The following is an 18,860-nucleotide window of genomic DNA, read 5'->3' as shown; positions in this document are numbered from 1 at the left end:
TGGGACTAGGACTAGTTACATATTATTTACATAACTATCTAACACAATTGAAGCTATAGATCATCTTGATTTTAAGCAATTTGGATCACCAACACTGTGGTGAAATTCTACCTATTTATGTATGTGAATATGGGGAATCAATGCCTCTTTGTGCATTTTATCCTGAATGCCTCATGGCTTTTATTGTTTCTTGCAGGCAGCTTTGTATCAGACCGAGTTTCGGCCTGTTCCACTGGAAGAATATATAAAAGTAGGTAGTACAATTTATAACCGAAAAATGGACATTGTCCGGACAGTCTCAAAAGTAGCCGAGCTTAGTGGTAAAGATCCAGATCACATTGTGGAGCTCTGCAATGAGGTATAATTTTGTCAGTTACTTTATTTAGTAGAACTTTATTTTGTTGAGAAAAGTAATAGAAGGAAAACTATATCAATCTGATATTTATCAGGTTGTCCAAGAAGGCCACTCAGTGCTAATTTTCTGCTCAAGTCGCAAAGGATGTGAATCTACTGCTAGGCATGTGGCGAAGTATCTCAAAAGATTTTCCTTGAATCACCTGAGCAACCAAAATGAGTCAATTGATATTACTTCTGCTATTGATGCTTTGCGAAGATCTCCAGCTGGATTGGATCCTGTACTGGAAGAGACTCTTCCTGCTGGTGTCGCCTATCACCATGCTGGACTCACAGTAATGTCATTTTAAAGTATTGTGTATCTTTCGTTTCTTTAGTATGTATATTGATTGCTACGTGTTTCATGTTTTCTTTAGTTCTCTTGATTTTCCTGTTTTACTTTGTTGGTGGTTTTCTTTATCCATTATTTAGGAGTAAATCTCCGTTCATATGAGTTTTTTTTCTACCATGAAGGTTGAGGAAAGAGAAACGGTTGAAACCTGTTACCGCAGAGGACTTTTACGTGTCTTAACAGCTACATCAACCTTAGCTGCGGGGGTTAACCTCCCTGCTCGGAGAGTTATTTTCCGACAACCGCGTATTGGTCGTGACTTTATTGATGGCACAAGGTACCGACAGATGGCTGGTCGGGCTGGTCGGACGGGTATTGATACGAAAGGAGAGAGTGTACGTTTTGACCTTTTCCTATTCTTTGCTTTTTCTTGCTCATTTCAAGCTTGCATACTTGGAGAGGAAAAGGATTTTCAGTCACAATCTGTAATTTGTAGGTCTGATTTGCGAGCTATTCTAAGTAACATGCTAGTTAAGTTACAATTTTGAACTTGTTTACACCTGTTTGACTCTATTCTCATGTATTTCTCTTTTTCTGTCTGTATTTGCATTGTTTTCCTTTCTAATTAAGTCTTCACTGCTGCTTAAGTGTGGTATATTAAGCTTAATGTGTTTTATTGTTTTATTACATCAGGTGCTGATCTGCAAGCCAGAAGAGGTCAAACGAATAATGACACTTCTTAATGAGAGCTGTCCACCGTTGCATTCTTGTTTATCAGAAGATAAGAATGGGATGATCCACGCAATATTAGAAGTTGTTGCAGGTGGTATTGTTCAAACAGCTAGTGATATTAACCGGTATGTTAGGTGTACCCTTCTCAATTCAACAAAACCATTTGATGATGTGGTTAAATCAGCACAAGATTCTCTTCGCTGGTTATGCCATAAAAAATTTCTTGAATGGAGTGAAGATACCAAGTTATACACAGTCACACCTCTTGGTCGTGCATCTTTTGGCAGTTCTCTCTCCCCTGAAGAATCACTGGTAACATCTGAAGTTGTTTCCACTTGCTATCACTTTTTCATCATATTATTTCTTGTCAATTTGTGCTTCCACCCAAATGGTCATTGTTAACATTTATGCAATTGAGTGGAGTACAAATATTAGAATGGGAATCCAATTGTGCTCGTTCTCTTGTTTTCTAGGTTGTCTTGGATGATTTGATTAGAGCGAGGGAAGGGTTTGTGCTTGCATCTGATCTGCATGTTGTTTACTTAGTGACACCCATTAATGTTGATGTTGAGCCTGACTGGGAACTGTATTACCAGAGGTTCATGGAGTTGTCTGCCCTGGATCAGGTAACTGAACTATAGAGTTTTGCTCCATAATCATCAGTTCATTTTTAAATCATTGTCATAATTGCATGGTTTTTTTTCTTTTTTGTTGGGGGAGGGGGTTGTGTGTTTTTATTTCCCAAGTTGTTTAACGCTCTGTCCTCCTGTCTTCTCTGTGAGATTGCCCCATATCCATCTTGTTGTATTTGCTTGATTGAACCTTACATGCTGCTAGATTATCCTTCACTTGCTTATTGTTCAGGAGTTTACCTTTGCCACGTCTTTCACTCATTTGATGTATTTTCCAATAGACGAATAATATGACCAGTAGACTTCAAGTATTAGCCAAGGTAGGACTTCAACCGCTCTTACATTATTCAGCTCCTGTCAATTATCTAAAAAATATTCATCTCCTTCCTTGACAAATAAGTTTGGATGGGTTGAGCTTTTCTCTAACATTTGTCAGCTTTGCAAGGAAAGCATGCTAATGATTCCTGAGCTATGTTTTGTATAGTTGAAAAAGAGTTCTTGTTACATGCAAGGTACTGTAGTTAATGGAGCTAATTTCTTGTTCTCTGACACGGGAAGTTTATGACTCCTTAATGTTAACTGCATAACATAAGTTCTTTGTCTTCAAGGATTTGTAGCTGAAGTATCTTGCATAGTCAACTAAGATGCAAGGTTAACTGGTAAATTATGGAGTTTTTGTTTTCTTCCTCTACCCTAAAGTATCTTATTACATCAAGAATTACAGGAAAAAAAACGTTCTTCAGCAGGAACATGTATTTTAATGATCGGTCACTTGATTGTATGTTCTCAATAGTCAATGCTAATTGAATACTTTAGCTTGAACGTTTAATCAGTTAATGTTCAAAGTGATTTTAATGCTTCCAGACAGCTTCTGTGTGCTATAAGGTGGCATGTCAAGATTTGGGGTCATGAGATTTGTGCTTGATTGCTAATTTGATTATCTGACATTATTTAAGAAGATAAATTTGTTCCTACAATCATGATGATTGTGATGGAGATAATCTTGCGCTGTGTGTTTTGATGTGCAGTCAGTTGGTAATCGGGTGGGAGTTCAAGAACCCTTTTTGATGCGAATGGCTCATGGTGCACCAGTTCGTACATCGTATAGGTCAAAGACTGGTACTAAAGGGTTACAGGGGAAGTTTGATAACAGATCTCTGAATGACCATATGCCTTCAGATGAGCACATGCTTCGCATTTGTAGGAGATTCTTTGTGGCTCTTATATTGTCAAGGCTCGTGCAGGTAAAATCTGTGAAATGGATATCAAACACTACTGTATCTCTGTCTGTCACCTCTTCTTCATGGAACGTTTCAGTATACAACACACTTATTATGCTTTATTGCGAATCCCTGCTGTTAGAATAGTACTCCCTCTATCCCAATTTATGCGACACACTTTCTTTTTTAGTCTGTCCCAAAAAGAATGTCACATTTCTATATTTAGAAATAATTTAACTTTAAAATTCCCATTTTACCCTTAGTGAGATGATTTATAGCCACCCAAATGTCTAAGGTTTGTTTTAGACCATAAGTTGCAAAAGTCTTCATTTTTTTCTTAAAATGGTGCCACATAAATTGGGATGGAGGGAGTAAGTTTTAGTGTTAGAATGTTAGAGTAGAGTATTAGAGGAGTTGTTTTCTTATGTGAGATATTCCCACATTAGACAATCGTCATATGTATCTTGTATTTAACACCTAGAAATAGGTGTGCCTTGTGTTCCTCAAATCATCTAATCTTCAATATATATTTTTTATTCTCTTGTTGCACCTGCAAGTACTGAACTCGATGATTTGCATCATTTTACTCCTTCAACACTTTTTTCTCTAGCTAATTGTTGATATCTTGCAATGCTTGTCTCTCACTGAATTGTCTTAGTTGTTGCTTAAGAAGTATTCTTTTCATAGTCTTCCTAATTCCAAATGTCTCATTATGGGATGAAGGAAGTGCCAGTTGTCGAGGTTTGTGATGCGTTTAGGGTCGCAAGGGGCATGGTTCAGGCCTTACAAGAAAATGCTGGAAGGTTTGCCTCCATGGTTTCTGTCTTCTGTGAGAGGCTTGGTTGGCATGATCTTGAAGGCTTAGTATCAAAGTTCCAAAATCGTGTCTCATTTGGAGTGAGGGCAGAGATTGTAGAGCTCACCACCATTCCATATGTTAAGGTAACTGAATTTCTCCTCCATTTATATTTTCTGTATATTTTAGTCAAGTTCTTTAAAACTAATTAGAAGTCACCAGGGTTCCCGAGCTCGAGCACTGTATAAAGCTGGTTTTCGGACACCTGAAGCAATTGCTGAAGCATCAATTCCTGAGATTGTCAAAGTACTTTTTGAGTCTTCATCATGGGCTGAGCAAGGTGAGGTTTCGATGATTTGGGCCCACGTTGATGGTCTGTTACTTACCCTTAATGCTTCACGTGCTGGATGGAGACCATTACTTTCTTTGCATTTATCCGTGGATTGGTCTATCTGGTTTTGGCATCCCTACATTTGAGAAGCAATGTGGAAATAATAACTATGATGCTTATGACTGACTTTTCATATGGTTCTGTAAGTCTTACAAGATTTTGTAACAAGCAACATAAGTTGAGAAATGTAATGTCACCATCAGTCTTCTTGCTTCAGTATGCTTCTTCCTTCTACAGTTCATGTTTCCTTGCAGTGTGCTGGATTAATTTTCTCTTATTCATTTGACGCAACAATAGAGTCTCCACTTCCCATTTGAACAAGAAACCACATTTCAATATATTGTACTTCTGATGGCATGCATATTTTAACTATCCCCTTATTCCTTCTACTGGCATTCCTTCAGGTTTTCATATGCATACCAATTTTCCTGTGATTTAATACATGGATAGCCATTTTAAATGATTTATTTATTTGTCTGTTAATTGGGAAAATTGCTTTATAAACTATGGAAGGTTCTGCACAACGGAGGATCCAATTAGGAGTTGCAAAAAAGATAAAAAATGGTGCACGCAAGATTGTTCTTGATAAAGCTGAGGAAGCAAGGCTTGCTGCATTCTCAGCTTTCAGGTCGCTTGGACTTGATGTCCCAACGCTTGCCCAGCCTGTCATATCTACTGCTGCTGGACATAGTGCTCGCAAAGAAGCTAGTACCTCCTCTGCAGAAGGGTCAACTAGTAGCTTTGTTAGCCTGGAGAACGCGAATCAAGTCCTTTCCACATTATTCCTGGAAAGAAGTAAGGAGGTCAATGTTACTATTTCTGATGCAGGTGGAGATAATTCAAAACGGAAAACAGTTGCTGACAAAGAGGCATTTGATATAGAAGGATCAAATGGTCTTAGTGGTGAACTTCATGAAACTACTCATCATATTGATAATGCGAAGACTTCCCCACCAACTTTAAAAATTAAGGGCATTGAAGGAGGTGGTACTTATGACGATCATAATAATGTTGGGAAACAGCAATGTGAGGGAGGTGAGATATGTAATGGAAGAGTCAAAGAAGCATCAGAGAAGGGTCCTATGAATGCTACTGCTGTTGCTGGTGGATTTGATTCTTTCCTGGGTTTCTGGGAAGCGGCTGGAGAGTTCTACTTTGATGTCCACTTCAGCAAAAAGTCTGCACTGAACAGCATTGCCCCTTTTGAAATATATGGCATAGCCATTTGTTGGGAAGACTCTCCCGTCTATTATGTAAATCTTCCGAGAGACTTATTTTGGTCCAACAGCAGAAGGAAAGGCCAATCATCGCCCATTACCTGTGGTGATACTGGGAGTTCTCTACCACCAAAGCTTCAGTGGGAGATAGCAATACAGCGATGGAATAGAATTAGTACCACAATGAGGAAAAAAAATATAAAAAAGTTTACATGGAACTTAAAAGTTCAGATTCAGGTACTCAAGCATCCTACTGTTTCAATTCAGAGATTTGGTGGCTTGAGTCAATTGGTCAAGACTGTTGGTGTGGATCTTATCGAGAACAATTGCTTTCTGTTGTCTCCTGTTCCCGTTCAAGATGCAATTGACTTGTGTATAGTAGCTTGGATCCTCTGGCCTGATGAGGAGAAAGGTTCTGGCCCAAGTATAGAAAAGGTAACTCTATTGTCTCGTTAGTAATCAGCTCAAACATATTATCGTTGTCCGAATCTAGTCTTTTACTGTCCTGGAATATCCTGTGCTGGATCATCGTCTTATAGGTTCAATATCTAATGATACTACTGTAATTGGGAGTGGCCCATTGAGTAATTGATGATTATAAGTGCATTAGTGTCTAAAATTTGTCCTCTAAGGTTACCCTATTCCTGCAGGAAGTGAAGAAAAGGTTATCCATTGAGGCTGCTGCTGCCGCTAATCGAAATGGTAGATGGAAGAATCAGATGCGACAAGTTGCTCATAATGGTTGTTGTCGTCGAGTAGCACAAACACGAGCCTTGTGTTCTGTTCTATGGAAACTAGTCATTTCTGAAGGACTTGCTAAGGCACTTGGAGCAACTGAAATGCCATTGGTAAAAGATATTTGCATGCGATCCATTCCTAGTGCAACCATACAATATTTAATCCCTTCTAGAAATCATTGCGAAGGTGGATTTCATCTTGCAATCTAACTTGTGATAGATTGATATTAAATCCTGCAAAATAAGGGAAGTGTAAACTTTTTCTGTCTCTCTTTGCTATAGGGAGATCAAAGTTATCCTACCTTTAACTGGTCTACCTGTAACAAGTTAATTTGTTACTGCCACATCCAGGATCCGAGGAAAGGGGAGACTGGCCACAAGTTCGTGCAACTTTATTCTAGTTGCTATGGCAGATTTGTCCATAGTAAATTGAATTCTTTGCTTACCCAGCAGAGGACAAAAAATTGGATTATGTGATGAATTCTAAAAATTTGTTATCCAAGATATCAAGTTAAGAAGAAAATTGACATAGATAATGTGTTATTCTATCAATCTTATTCTCTTTCTTTATTTGAGGCAGAATAAGCTGGCATGAACTGAACCTTAAAGGCCAAATACATGTCAGTTGGGAAAAGGAAAGGAAATACGTATAACTTTGTACCTTGTAGGGTGTTGCATCACGAAATTTGCTTGCTATAAAGTAGTAATTGTCCTCTTCCTTATGAAGAACTGAAAAAGCATCCGTTGATTTGGTATTGCAGATTTGTAAATTTTATTGTTCATTTTCTAATCGATACAACAATGTCTATGCCTCTGTAGAAAAAGAAATCTTTTCAGTTTTGGAATTTTAAATAGAGTATAAGCAATGAGCTGAAGTATCTTTCCCTGGAAGAAGATCTATCTTACTATTAATAATGGTTTGACCTTCATCTCATGCTTAGTGTAATTTATTTATTTATTTGTTTTTCTAATTTAGATGCTACCAAAAACTGTTTTGGTTCTCAAGCAAAAGAGAACTGCTTCTTTTTCTGAATATCTCAAGCTTTTATACTAGAGAGGATTACTATCCTTTCATTCCTGGTTGGAGAGCAATGATTCAGATGTTCTGCACAGGAAATTTTTATTACTTGTCAAAGGCATGTCATTCTCAATGTTGGAAGTAATTGATATCTGTGTTTATCTTGTAGGTCAACATTCTTGCAGACATGGAGCTCTGTGGAATAGGTGTTGACATGGAAGGATGCCTACATGCACGACAAATTCTGGGAAGAAAGCTGAAGATTCTGGAAAAAGAAGCTTACAAGTTGGCTGGCATGACTTTTTCATTGTACACAGCAGCAGATATTGCGAATGTACTCTATGGGCATCTAAAGCTCCCTATTCCAGAAGGACATAAAAACGGAAAACAGCACCCTAGTACGGATAAGCATTGCTTGGATTTGCTAAGGTAGCGAAAGATATTTTTCTCAATATAATACCTACTCAAGCAAGTTACCTTGTGTTTCACTTGAAACTTGGGGCCACTCAACTCTTACCTCCTACTGCATGATTATGTTCTGTGCGGTTATCTAGGATCATTTATCCTCTGGTCCCTCATCCCAAACAAAAGAAGTAAAAAGAAAGAGCCTTTAGCTAGGGCCAGTTGCATTGTTAACCCACAAAGTTTTATGTCATTTTCCATTTTTTGCTTGTTTGCTTTGATCATTAATTGGCATGCATGTCCAATGCTCTGTTCTAAATTCCACGGTGTCTTCCTGATTGTTTATATTGAATTTTTTCCCTTTTTATTCAGGAATGAACATCCAATAATTCCTGTCATTAAAGAGCACCGAACCCTAGCAAAACTCTTGAATTGTACGTTGGGGTCAATTTGTTCACTTGCTAGACTATCTATGAGGACACAGAGGTACACACTGCACGGTCATTGGCTCCAGACGTCAACAGCGACAGGGCGACTGTCAATGGAGGAACCTAACCTTCAGGTTCCTTTTTATTCCATTATTTCATTGTTATTAATGTATCATCTTCTCAAAGATAATATAATCTAAACGGTTAATTTATCTTTTTGTCATACGTATAGTGTGTTGAACATATGGTTGACTTCAAAATGAATAACGAGGACAAAGACGTTGGTCAGCTAGATGTCAATAATTATAAGATCAATGCTCGTGATTTTTTTGTATCTACTCAGGTATCTCTTGGGTAATCTTAAGTTTCTGTGAAGTATCTTTTTGGATGGTTTCAATCAAATATTTTATTCTCTTTTGCAGGAGAATTGGTTACTGTTAACAGCAGATTATTCCCAGATAGAACTGAGATTGATGGCCCATTTCTCTAAAGATTCCTCATTGATCGAGCTGCTTAGTGAACCCCATGGTGATGTCTTCACCATGATTGCTGCAAAATGGACAGGTAAAGCAGAGTTGATTGTGAATCAAGAGGAGCGAGATCAAACTAAAAGGTTGGTCTACGGCATTCTTTATGGAATGGGAGCTAAGAGCCTTGCAGAACAAATTGATTGTAGTTCAGATGAAGCTGCTGAAAGAATCAAAAGTTTTAAAAGATCTTTCCCTGGTGTTGCTTCCTGGTTACAGGAAGCAGTTACATCCTGCCGTGAGAAAGGGTGAGTTCAATTTTGTTAAAGTTAGTTTCACTAGCATTTGATTGTCTAGCTTTTTTCTGAAAGTTACAGTTATTATTCTACGGTCCAGAAGTTGGCATAAGTGGTCTGAATGTACATATGTACTTATGGGTAAATGTGTATATATTTACATCGAGCAGACCGAATATCCCCAAAGCTAGAGAGAACCTTAATCTACTGACTAAGCTATAACTTGATTGCCAAGAAAAATAAACTGTACAAACCAAGGAGTTACATGATTGTACACTAGACTATGAAAACGTCAAATAATCCTTTGCATTATTATTTTAATTAGCTAAAACAATTATGCCAATCAAAGGTTCATGATCACTTTGGCCCAATTTTGCTTTAGATCTTTCAATTTATATTTTAAAAATTATTTTGCTATTTCTTCTCTTTATTACTTCCATTTCATTATGCTGTATTAGATGCAGATAAGAGTAATTTTGGTTGAAGTACTTGAAACTAAGTTAATCTCCTAATATCAAGCCACTATAGGTTTTCATTTCATGTTTTTAATCTCTGGTTTATATTTATTACTTGAGCTTTCCTTCTTTCTTTTTTCACGTTAAGCTTGCATAGATGTGTTTTTCTAGTTGTAGTAACATTTCTCCATATTTTGCTTCGTGCCTGCCACAGCAATCACAGAAACCCTGGCTCCATCCCTGTTCATGCACAACGTGTTTCTTATAAATTTCTTGCAAGGGCTCACATTCAGGGTCATTTAATGGCAGTGTTGCACGTAGTGGATCATAAGTTGCCTTTGTTTCCTTCTCCTGTGCACTTACTGAAAACTTCTCATTCCTGGATGAGAAAATGCCTGCTACAGTATCTGACTTTTTATATATTAACTGGAGGATCTTTTTTTTGGGTCCCTTTTTTGTGTTCTTTTGTTTTTGTTGGTTTTTTCTTGTTAGTTTTCGTGATGAAGTAGTTCTTGATACATCTCTCAAGATAAAAATATAATATGGCTGTCATTGCACCTCTCAGTTTATCAATGCATCAACTGGAGAATGTTCTGATATATGCACTGAAGCAAGTTCTAGAGTTTTGGAAGATTTTATAGTAGAAGACGATGAATTATTCTAGAAATCTTTTTATGGATCATTATATTCATCTTTTAGATTTTATATTGTGCTTCTTAGTCTTACTCTCTCTCTCTCTCTCTCTCTCTCTCTCTCTATATATATATATATATATATATATATATATATATATATCTTTCACTCTCTTTGTTTCTTTCTCTCTCTCCCTCTTTCTCTATCTCCTGTATTTATTGCATTTCGTCTCACTTAAATCTTCCCATTGCCTTTTCCTTATATCCTTCCTGCTCCCGAGTCACTACACCTAGGAGTAATGTTACTATTCAATCGTTGATAGACGTTGCCTTTACTTTTGTCTGTTCCGGATGGAAATTAGAGAAATCTTGACGTAAATGTGGGAAGATCATGTCTACCAACATTCATATGTTGCACACAGATTGTTGACGGCCATGTTGATCTGCTTAAAACTGAATGTGAATGGCTTTGCAACTGTGCCTTCTGTATTAGTTTGATCTTCTTTCTTTCCAAGTTACTCATTTTTTGTATTTGGTGCAGTCACACGTTATTACTTTTCGTTACCTATACAGCCTTTTGTATTGGTATTTCTTTGAATTGTTTCCCTCTTTCTTTTTGTGACGCAGTTATATAGAGACCCTCAAGGGACGAAAGCGCTTCTTGGCAAAAATAAAATTTGGAAACAGTAAGGAACAGTCTAAAGCTCAGAGGCAAGCTGTGAATTCTATCTGCCAGGTAGTTTTGCTTTCTTTTCCACTCTGACTCTCCTGCCCCCTTCCCTTCCTCAATCATTTGCCTTTTCTGTTTTCGCATTCTATCATTGCCTTTTTTGTCTTTATTGCTGTAATTAGGGGTCAGCTGCAGACATTATCAAGATTGCAATGATAAACATCCATTCTGTGCTTGATAACTTTGAGAAGTCTCCGTCCAATTCTATGGTTGATGAAAAGTTTCATGTGCTTAAAGGACATTGCCGGATCATATTACAGGTAGTTTCCGAGTATTCTCTTCCTGGACAGAACATGTTTCACTTGGTACTTCTACTTCATTTGTTTTCCAATTATGAGGCTGACAATTCACATCCCCAACCAGTCCGTTTCTGGTACTCTCAGAAAGCACTTGTTAGTCTCTAAAGAAAAGGAGGGATAAAACAGTCAGCATTCTTTTTACAGAAACAGCTTACATTTTGGTTCAATTGATCAGTCACTACTCTCTACTCCTATTTAGATTGCTTCATTTGGGATGTCCCGGAATGTTTGACACACTTCTATGAGTTGTATTACAATGAGAGTCCCAAAAGTTCAAGAACTCAAATTGGAAAATTGATATACTTATTTGATCATTTCAGCTAAATGTTTTCTTTTATTACACTGATACAGGTCTAGTTGATTGGTAAAATTATGTGCTTATCAAATGTATCACAATAATGCCACAGGAGGAATTTTCATATTGTTACAATCTCTTTATTTGTTTTCTGTGAACTGAAATATGGTTTAGTTTGGTTAGGAAGCATGTAGTTGTTCGATTTATAATGTTTGGATGATGCTATGACAAATTTCATGGATTTCTGGTTATGGAAGTGCTTAGAATCTCTAATAGGAGGACAAAAAAAGTCAATATCTCATCACCTCTTAGTTGCCTGAAGAAATTTGCTTACATTTGCAATTGAGGTTGTTTGATTAGAAAATGATCACTTGCTTTGGACATTGCTAAGGTTCACGATGAATTAGTACTTGAGGCTGATCCTTCTGTTGCAAAGGAAGCTGGATTGTTGTTGCAGATGAGCATGGAAAATGCTGTTTCACTTCTTGGTAAGGGATCATATAAAACTAAATACATGCCTGTCTGGATCTTAAGTCCTAGTTTATCTGAGGTTTGCCAACTGGAGGATTTTCTTGGTTGGGGAACGCTGTGGAAGGTCCTCTGATTGATGTAACCTTTGTTAAACCTTTTGGTGGACTAAATGATCTTATGCTGTTCTTTATTGTACTGTTCCCTCTTGTATAATTGATATTCTTCTTGAAGTTTGTGCTTATTGTAGAACCTATGGTTTTGTCTGCCAGTCCCACTGCATGTGAAACTGAAAATTGGGAGGACATGGGGATCTTTGGAGCCTTTCCAGGTCATAGAATGAATAGGTTTGTTAGTGTGCACATTTGTTGGTAGAGTTTAAAGCTATCAGTTGCTTCAATGCTGTTCGAACAGTACGAATGGCGCTCATTACAGGTAACCTGAAAATTCATGTTTTTTTTTTGTTGTTTCTTCACACTATGCTAATCTTTATGGTTTTTTTTATTTTGACTATTATCTTTATTTTGGTGAAGCTGTATCCTTTCAAACAAGACAGTCTTTGTCTATACTTGATCGGACCAGAGCAAGCAATGATGTTCACATGGCAGCGGTATAACTTTATGTGGTTAGCTGCTCGTAAAGGTTGTAATGTGCTCTAATTGGCGTGTCTCAAAATCTCATAAAGGGATCTTTCACTTTTATTGAACAAATCTGCACTTGTTGGTGCTCAGATAAATTTTTGGAAACACAAGTACTGTGACGAGGGTGCCCAGAACCAAGGCCAGTTTCGATATTTTTCGGAGGGCATGACATGCCAAGATTCTGCTGATGAATTTTTCTTGATTGTCTCCTGAGCATGCTGCTTCACTGTGTTCCAAGCCGGCAAGCATCTTAGAGGAGGAATGTGTTTTAGTAATGGTGATAAGGTTTTTACCTTATTGTCAAAGTATCTCCGAGAAGCAGATACTTAATGTACCAGGGAAATACCCATCAAGAGAATCAAGGAGTTGGTCCAAGTGGTGGATGACTTGCAGCGCTTAATGCACGATGCCAAAGATTCAAATCTTACTGAAGCCATATTCATCATTCAAGGTTGTGTTGGCCCTGGGCTATGAATCTTGTGGGGTTTGACTCAACCCTCTTTAATCGCACCATGAATGGTTCCTATGTGGTTATTTGTCTCCATGCCCCAGAAGCCAAAAGGCCAAAGGGAAGAATTTTACGAGGAAATAATCATAGGATTTTTACTTTTCCATTGGCTCAGCCTCAAGTTTAGTCAATGCAGATCTCCAAGAACATTTTGGTCCAAGTCTTGGGGTGCATTTTCTGCTGTATCTGCCCTGACATTTGATGCATGTGGAATTGGTCAATGGTCTGTATTTTTGTGTATCTCACATATCAAGGAACAGCCTGGGACCTGGAAGATCCACATCCAGTCACATTGTTACAGACTACAGAGGGTACAGATAAATCAATCTGGAGGGGTGGGGAACATACAACTGTGAGCAACTCTCTTGGCAATCAAATTTGGAGATTTGGAGCACCCAGAACGGCTGTTCTGATTGCTTGGAAGACCTCATTGAAGTTACTGTGATATGTGACATCTAGAGACAAGAGGATTTGTCATTTGGTTAATGATCCGCCAGAGAGACTTTGGAAAGATGAATTATGACTTAGTGTAAAGATTCTTGATAAAGGCATATTTGGTGCATGGATATAATTCAGTCGTTTTTATCTATGATATCATTCACGGGAAAGACTTTTTGGTGTGTTTTTATCAGACAAGTGCATGAACATGATTCTTGCACTTCATCTGAATATGTTTGGTGCTCTACAGAGGAGTTTCTGATGATGCAGAATTGGAACCAGGTTAATTGATTTCGATTTTTTCTGCAATACTTTTTATTTTTATTTTTAACCCCCACCCCCCCCCGTGCGCGCGCTTAACTGCCTGTTTTGATACAAAATTTGCTGTTTCCCTATTAAAAAACTTAGAATGAGTGTCATCCAAGAGATTGGTGGGAAAAACAAGAAGAATATTTGAAATTCCTATTGGGTGTGGTAAAGGAATCATTGTGAAGAAAACGGAAGTTCTGTTAATCAAACCTCAGCACAACCAAATTCATCTTTAACACGGAATGTAGGTTATTCGCAGAGTACATATGTTAAGCATTTATCCTAGCACGGAATTGGAAAACCTATTCTTTATTGATCTAGAACTAACGACAAGGTCGATTTCAAATATTAAACTTCTTTAATGGACATCCAAAGAAGGTTTTTAAGATTTAGTTAAAGATGTTTGGTATAAGGAATAAAATCCTAACTATGTAAATTTTGCTCCGAAAAATCATTAAAATTAGTAGAGTACATATGGCATGGTCTACGAAGTAGTTTTAATGACATTGTTTCGCAAATTAAATGAACTAGTGGGGAAGTGAAAATTGTTGAACAGAGTATTAAAGGTATAACACTCCTCAAAGTTGAAGTGATTACATTAAGCACATGAAAATCACTTTGGAATTAATGTCGGACGCAAAGTGGTCTACTAACTATTTTCATGTTATCATTAAGTACGTACGGGGCAAAGACATGATTGGAGAAAAAAAGATTAAAAAAATGTCAAATTTGTTATAAAATATAGCTTAAAGTAACAATATAGAACAAGGAAAAACAAGCTAAGAGATATAGAGAGAAAGAGAGGAGAGATTCTTATTTCTTCTTCAATTATGTGTGTATTTTCCTATCTATTACAAGGCCTTTATATAGGCATGAAAAGTGAAGAAAAATATGTCATTAAGCATAGAAATATGTCATTGAATACGTCATTAAGCATTTGAGAAGATCATGGAGGAAGAGTAGACATCCACCATAATTTGATTTTTCTTATAACACTCTCCCTTGGATGTCCATAGATAATGTGCCTCGTCAAAACCTTATTAGAAAAAAAACTCTATGGGAAAAAAATTATAGTGAAGGAAAAAGAGTACACATGTTTAGAAATACGCCTTTTGGTTGCCTCGTTAAAAACCCTGCAAGGAAAATCCAGTGGGACAAAACCTTGTAAGGGAAAAAGAGTACAACGCGTATTAACTCCCCTTGATGAGAGTATCAATTCACATCCTTGAGCCTTGGTAGGTAGACGCGTATTCAGTTTCTTGAAGGTTGACGTCGGTAGAGATTTGGTGAACAAATCAGTCATATTATCACTTGAACGGATCTGTTGCACATTGATATCACCATTATTTTAAAGATCATGTGTGAAAAATAACTTTGGTAAAATGTGCTTTGTCCTATCCCCTTTTATGAATCATCCCTTCAATTGGGCCATGCATGTTGCATTGTCTTCATACAAAATTGTGGGTAGTTTGTCACACTTCAAACAATATTTGTCTCGAATAAGGTGTTTTATAGACCTCAACCATACACATTCTCGACTTGCTTCATGAATAGCAACTATCTCAGCATGATTAGATGAAGTAGCCACGATTGATTGCTTAGTCAATCGCCAAGATATGACAGTGCCTCCATATGTAAACATATAGCCTGTTTGAGATCGAGCCTCGTGTGGGTCAGATAAATACCCAGTATCGGCATAACCAACAAGATCGGGACTGTAATCATTGTCATAAAATAATCCCATATAGGTAGTCTCTTTTAAATACCGCAATATGTGTTTGATTCTATTTCAATATCTCCCTGTAGGAGCAGAGCTATATCTTGTTAAGACATTAACTGAAAAAGTTATGTCAGACCTTGTAATGTTAAAAAGATACATTAGTGCACCAATTGCACTAAGATATGGTACTTCGGGACCAAGAAGCTCTTCATTATTTTTATGAGGTCGGAATAGATCTTTATTTATATCGAGTGATCTCACAACCATCGAGGTACTCAATGGATGTGTTTTATCCATATAGAATCGCTTTAAAATCTTTTTAGTGTATGCTGATTGATGGACAAAAATTCCATCTTTCATATACTCAATTTGTAGACCAAGACGAAATTTTATCTTTCCAATATCTTTCATTTCAAATTCTTTCTTTAAATAGTCTACTGCTTTAGGAAGCTTCCTAGGAGTTCCAATGATATTTAAAGCATCAACATACATGGTGATTATAACAAATTTAGATCCGGATCTTTTTATAAATACACAAGGACAAATTGAATCATTCTTGTACCCTTCTTTTAACAGGTACTCACTCAGGCGATTATACCACATGCGCCCTGATTGTTTCAATCCGTATAAGAATTTTTGAAGCTTTATTTAATAAATTTCTTGAAAACCTTAATATGCTTCAGAACAATTTAAATCCTTCAATGATTTTCATTATACGCATAACACGTTTTTCTTGTATTGCCAGATTAAAACCTGAAATGACGATATCCACCACAGCAGAACATGTCTCTATATAATCAATGCCAGGATATTTACAAATATTCTTGTGGCACAAGTCGTCTTTATGTCTATCGACTTGACCTTTTTTTTTTCCGCACAAGAACACATTTATACCTCCACTGGCTTTATACTTTCAGGTATTGGGACTATCCGTCCAACTTCATATTTTTCAGGTAAAATTAATTTTTATTGCGTATTTTTCATTTGGCCAATCATTTATCTATCCAAATTTCATAACAGATTTGAGCTCAAGATCCTCGTCAATATTAATAATATTGAGCGCTACATTATATTAACAATATTGTCGACGATCATTTTATATCGGTTCTACTATTACCCAATAAAGACATAACTTTATCATCCAAGACATTTTTCATTGTACTTGATCTCATTGTCTGCTTATAATTTACATAGTCTTGACGTTATCGTCGACGATCATTTTATATCGGTTCTACTATTACCCAATAAAGACATAACTTATTGAGATTTCTTTATCTTATTATTTTCAGGTACCTGAGCCTCTTCCATGAGGTCTTATGAAGTGTTATGTCGTGGTGCTCTTCTAGAGCACTTACCTCCTTATTATGACCATCTTGAACATTTGTTCCTCTCCTTATTCAAGGAGTTTTATCTTTGGAACCGATTAGTCTATTATGCTTCATGCATGCCGTAGACTCTATTCATTATGAACTTTATTTTATTTGGAGCATTAGTAGCTGAATATGACATTTAGCTTTGGGTCAGCAAATACGCCTGGCAATATTTTGCAAATGAATTATCACTTGAACTTCAAGTTCATATTTTTTTCGTACGAGGATCTAGATGTACTCATAATAATTCATTATATGCATTACTTTTTCAGCTGCCCATTTTCTCTCCCTATTGTTGGGATCACCAATACATATCCCTAGCCTTATTTGGGGATCTATCTTTGTGCATTGTGGTGGAACAATTAAATCATATAGTACATTTATATTTCTAGATGGAAATTATTTGGTTCCTGACCCTGAACCGATTGTGATAGGGAGAACTTATCATAACTTGGCTAGATGCGTACAAGTGCTGTTGTATATTAAATAATACATCATATACCAAATTTTATTTTGGCAGTTTTGTTCTCATAACCAATGGTTTAGATATAATTGGAGGCATACAATTTCTGCTAAATCAACTTGGATTTAAACTAGTATTATCAAGATAAATCATCATAATTTATATTATGGAACTGTGCTTTAATAATTTGAGCAATCAATCTTGCAAAAGCCAAATTACAAGTTGATAACAAATGCACATGTGACCATAGAATAGATACATCTATTAAAATCATATAATAGTAAACGGTCCACATGGAAGGTGACTGGGCCCATATATTTATCACCTTTTATTTATTTCAAAAATTAAGGGATTCAATCCCAATCTTAACTGGTATATCATGAGAATAAGCAGCACAAGAGAATTCTTGAAGAATCTTCTATTTCTTCAATATATGCCAATGTAATTCTCAATTAATTTTTTGCATCATAATTGAGCCGGATGGTCAACCGGTCATGCCAACTAATATTTGTTTCAGTAAACCTCTAGTTTACTTGTGACATATGATTCCATCATCATGCTTATATTTGTGTAGTACAAATAGAAAGAAAATCGGGTAACCTTTCATATTTACCCGTTATAATTATAGAAATATGAAGATATTCAATATTCCTTTCATTTATAGTCTCAATATGCCAATCAGTTTGACTTATACATTTAAAACTCAAAAAGTTTCTTTTGAAACTTTACAATATCAATGTCGTGAATAATTTTATTCATCTGGGTAATAACAAATTAATTTTTTTGGAGCTCTTAACAACTTTTGTACTACAAGATCTTTTGTCACACCATTCATATGGTAAATGTCTCCTTCACGGAGAAAATTATATCATAATATATTGTCATGGTCAAAATTATCATAAGCAAAATAATTTCTTGCTTTAATTTTGCCTTTAATAACCTTTTATAAGGCACAACAAAATATATTTTTTTGGCGTATCACATGTACGCGACCAATGACATATTCATGTAACCACACAATAATATTTATTCTCTTTGTTTCACTCAAACCTCCTTTAGAGGTGAGTTGTGTAGTATTTATCTAATCATGCATTGCATGTCTTTATTCATTACTTTTATCACATATTGCCATATTCACCTGTAGGAATGGGTCTGCATTCTCAATGCTTATCATAAGTCACATTCTTTTCAAGGAATGGATAATAATCAGCGGCGTGCTTTATTATTTTTCATACCAATTTGATAGTAAACATTAGCTTCACATTTTGAAGGACTATTTTGAGAACCCTTATTATTCTCCTTTTATAATCATAGTGATTATTATTATTATTTTGATCTTTGGAACGCCCACGTTCATTGTTTAACCACTTGTCTTCATTTAGACTTATTATGAGCCGCTACCACATTCACTTCAAGAATGGAGCAAATCAAGTGGGACAATATTCATGTCTTTTCATGAAAAATATATTATTTTTCTTTAGTTATCATTATATCATCAATATGGTATAGTG

The 18,860-nt window shown here is 36.3% G+C and overlaps 1 protein-coding gene across 3 annotated transcripts in view; it reads left to right on the top strand.

Moving 5' to 3' along the window:
* Window positions 1-13,808, top strand: part of LOC104108784 (helicase and polymerase-containing protein TEBICHI) — a 30,199-nt gene extending 16,391 nt beyond the window's left edge. Inside the window, exons 9-28 of one of the 3 annotated variants that reach the window (XM_009617908.4) lie at window positions 197-358; window positions 450-689; window positions 868-1,080; window positions 1,379-1,729; window positions 1,891-2,043; window positions 3,078-3,293; window positions 3,993-4,211; window positions 4,288-4,405; window positions 4,970-6,108; window positions 6,324-6,521; window positions 7,598-7,857; window positions 8,203-8,392; window positions 8,491-8,601; window positions 8,681-9,033; window positions 10,736-10,844; window positions 10,961-11,098; window positions 11,824-11,920; window positions 12,173-12,335; window positions 12,434-12,542; window positions 12,632-13,808. In XM_009617908.4, the coding sequence (XP_009616203.1) occupies window positions 197-358; window positions 450-689; window positions 868-1,080; window positions 1,379-1,729; window positions 1,891-2,043; window positions 3,078-3,293; window positions 3,993-4,211; window positions 4,288-4,405; window positions 4,970-6,108; window positions 6,324-6,521; window positions 7,598-7,857; window positions 8,203-8,392; window positions 8,491-8,601; window positions 8,681-9,033; window positions 10,736-10,844; window positions 10,961-11,098; window positions 11,824-11,920; window positions 12,173-12,243 (4,338 nt within the window). In that variant the 3' untranslated portion in view covers window positions 12,244-12,335; window positions 12,434-12,542; window positions 12,632-13,808. Of the gene's footprint in view, window positions 1-196; window positions 359-449; window positions 690-867; window positions 1,081-1,378; window positions 1,730-1,890; window positions 2,044-3,077; window positions 3,294-3,992; window positions 4,212-4,287; window positions 4,406-4,969; window positions 6,109-6,323; window positions 6,522-7,597; window positions 7,858-8,202; window positions 8,393-8,490; window positions 8,602-8,680; window positions 9,034-10,041; window positions 10,206-10,735; window positions 10,845-10,960; window positions 11,099-11,823; window positions 11,921-12,172; window positions 12,336-12,433 lie in introns of those variants that run through there. The other 2 variants (XM_018775093.3, XM_018775095.3) reach the window with 2 other exon arrangements.
* The last annotated feature ends 5,052 nt before the right edge of the window (window positions 13,809-18,860 follow it).

This window comes from Nicotiana tomentosiformis, chromosome 8, assembly GCF_000390325.3.
Source record: "Nicotiana tomentosiformis chromosome 8, ASM39032v3, whole genome shotgun sequence".
In the NCBI taxonomy this organism is placed as follows: Eukaryota; Viridiplantae; Streptophyta; class Magnoliopsida; order Solanales; family Solanaceae; genus Nicotiana; species Nicotiana tomentosiformis.
This window is presented reverse-complemented; position numbering and strand designations above follow the sequence as displayed.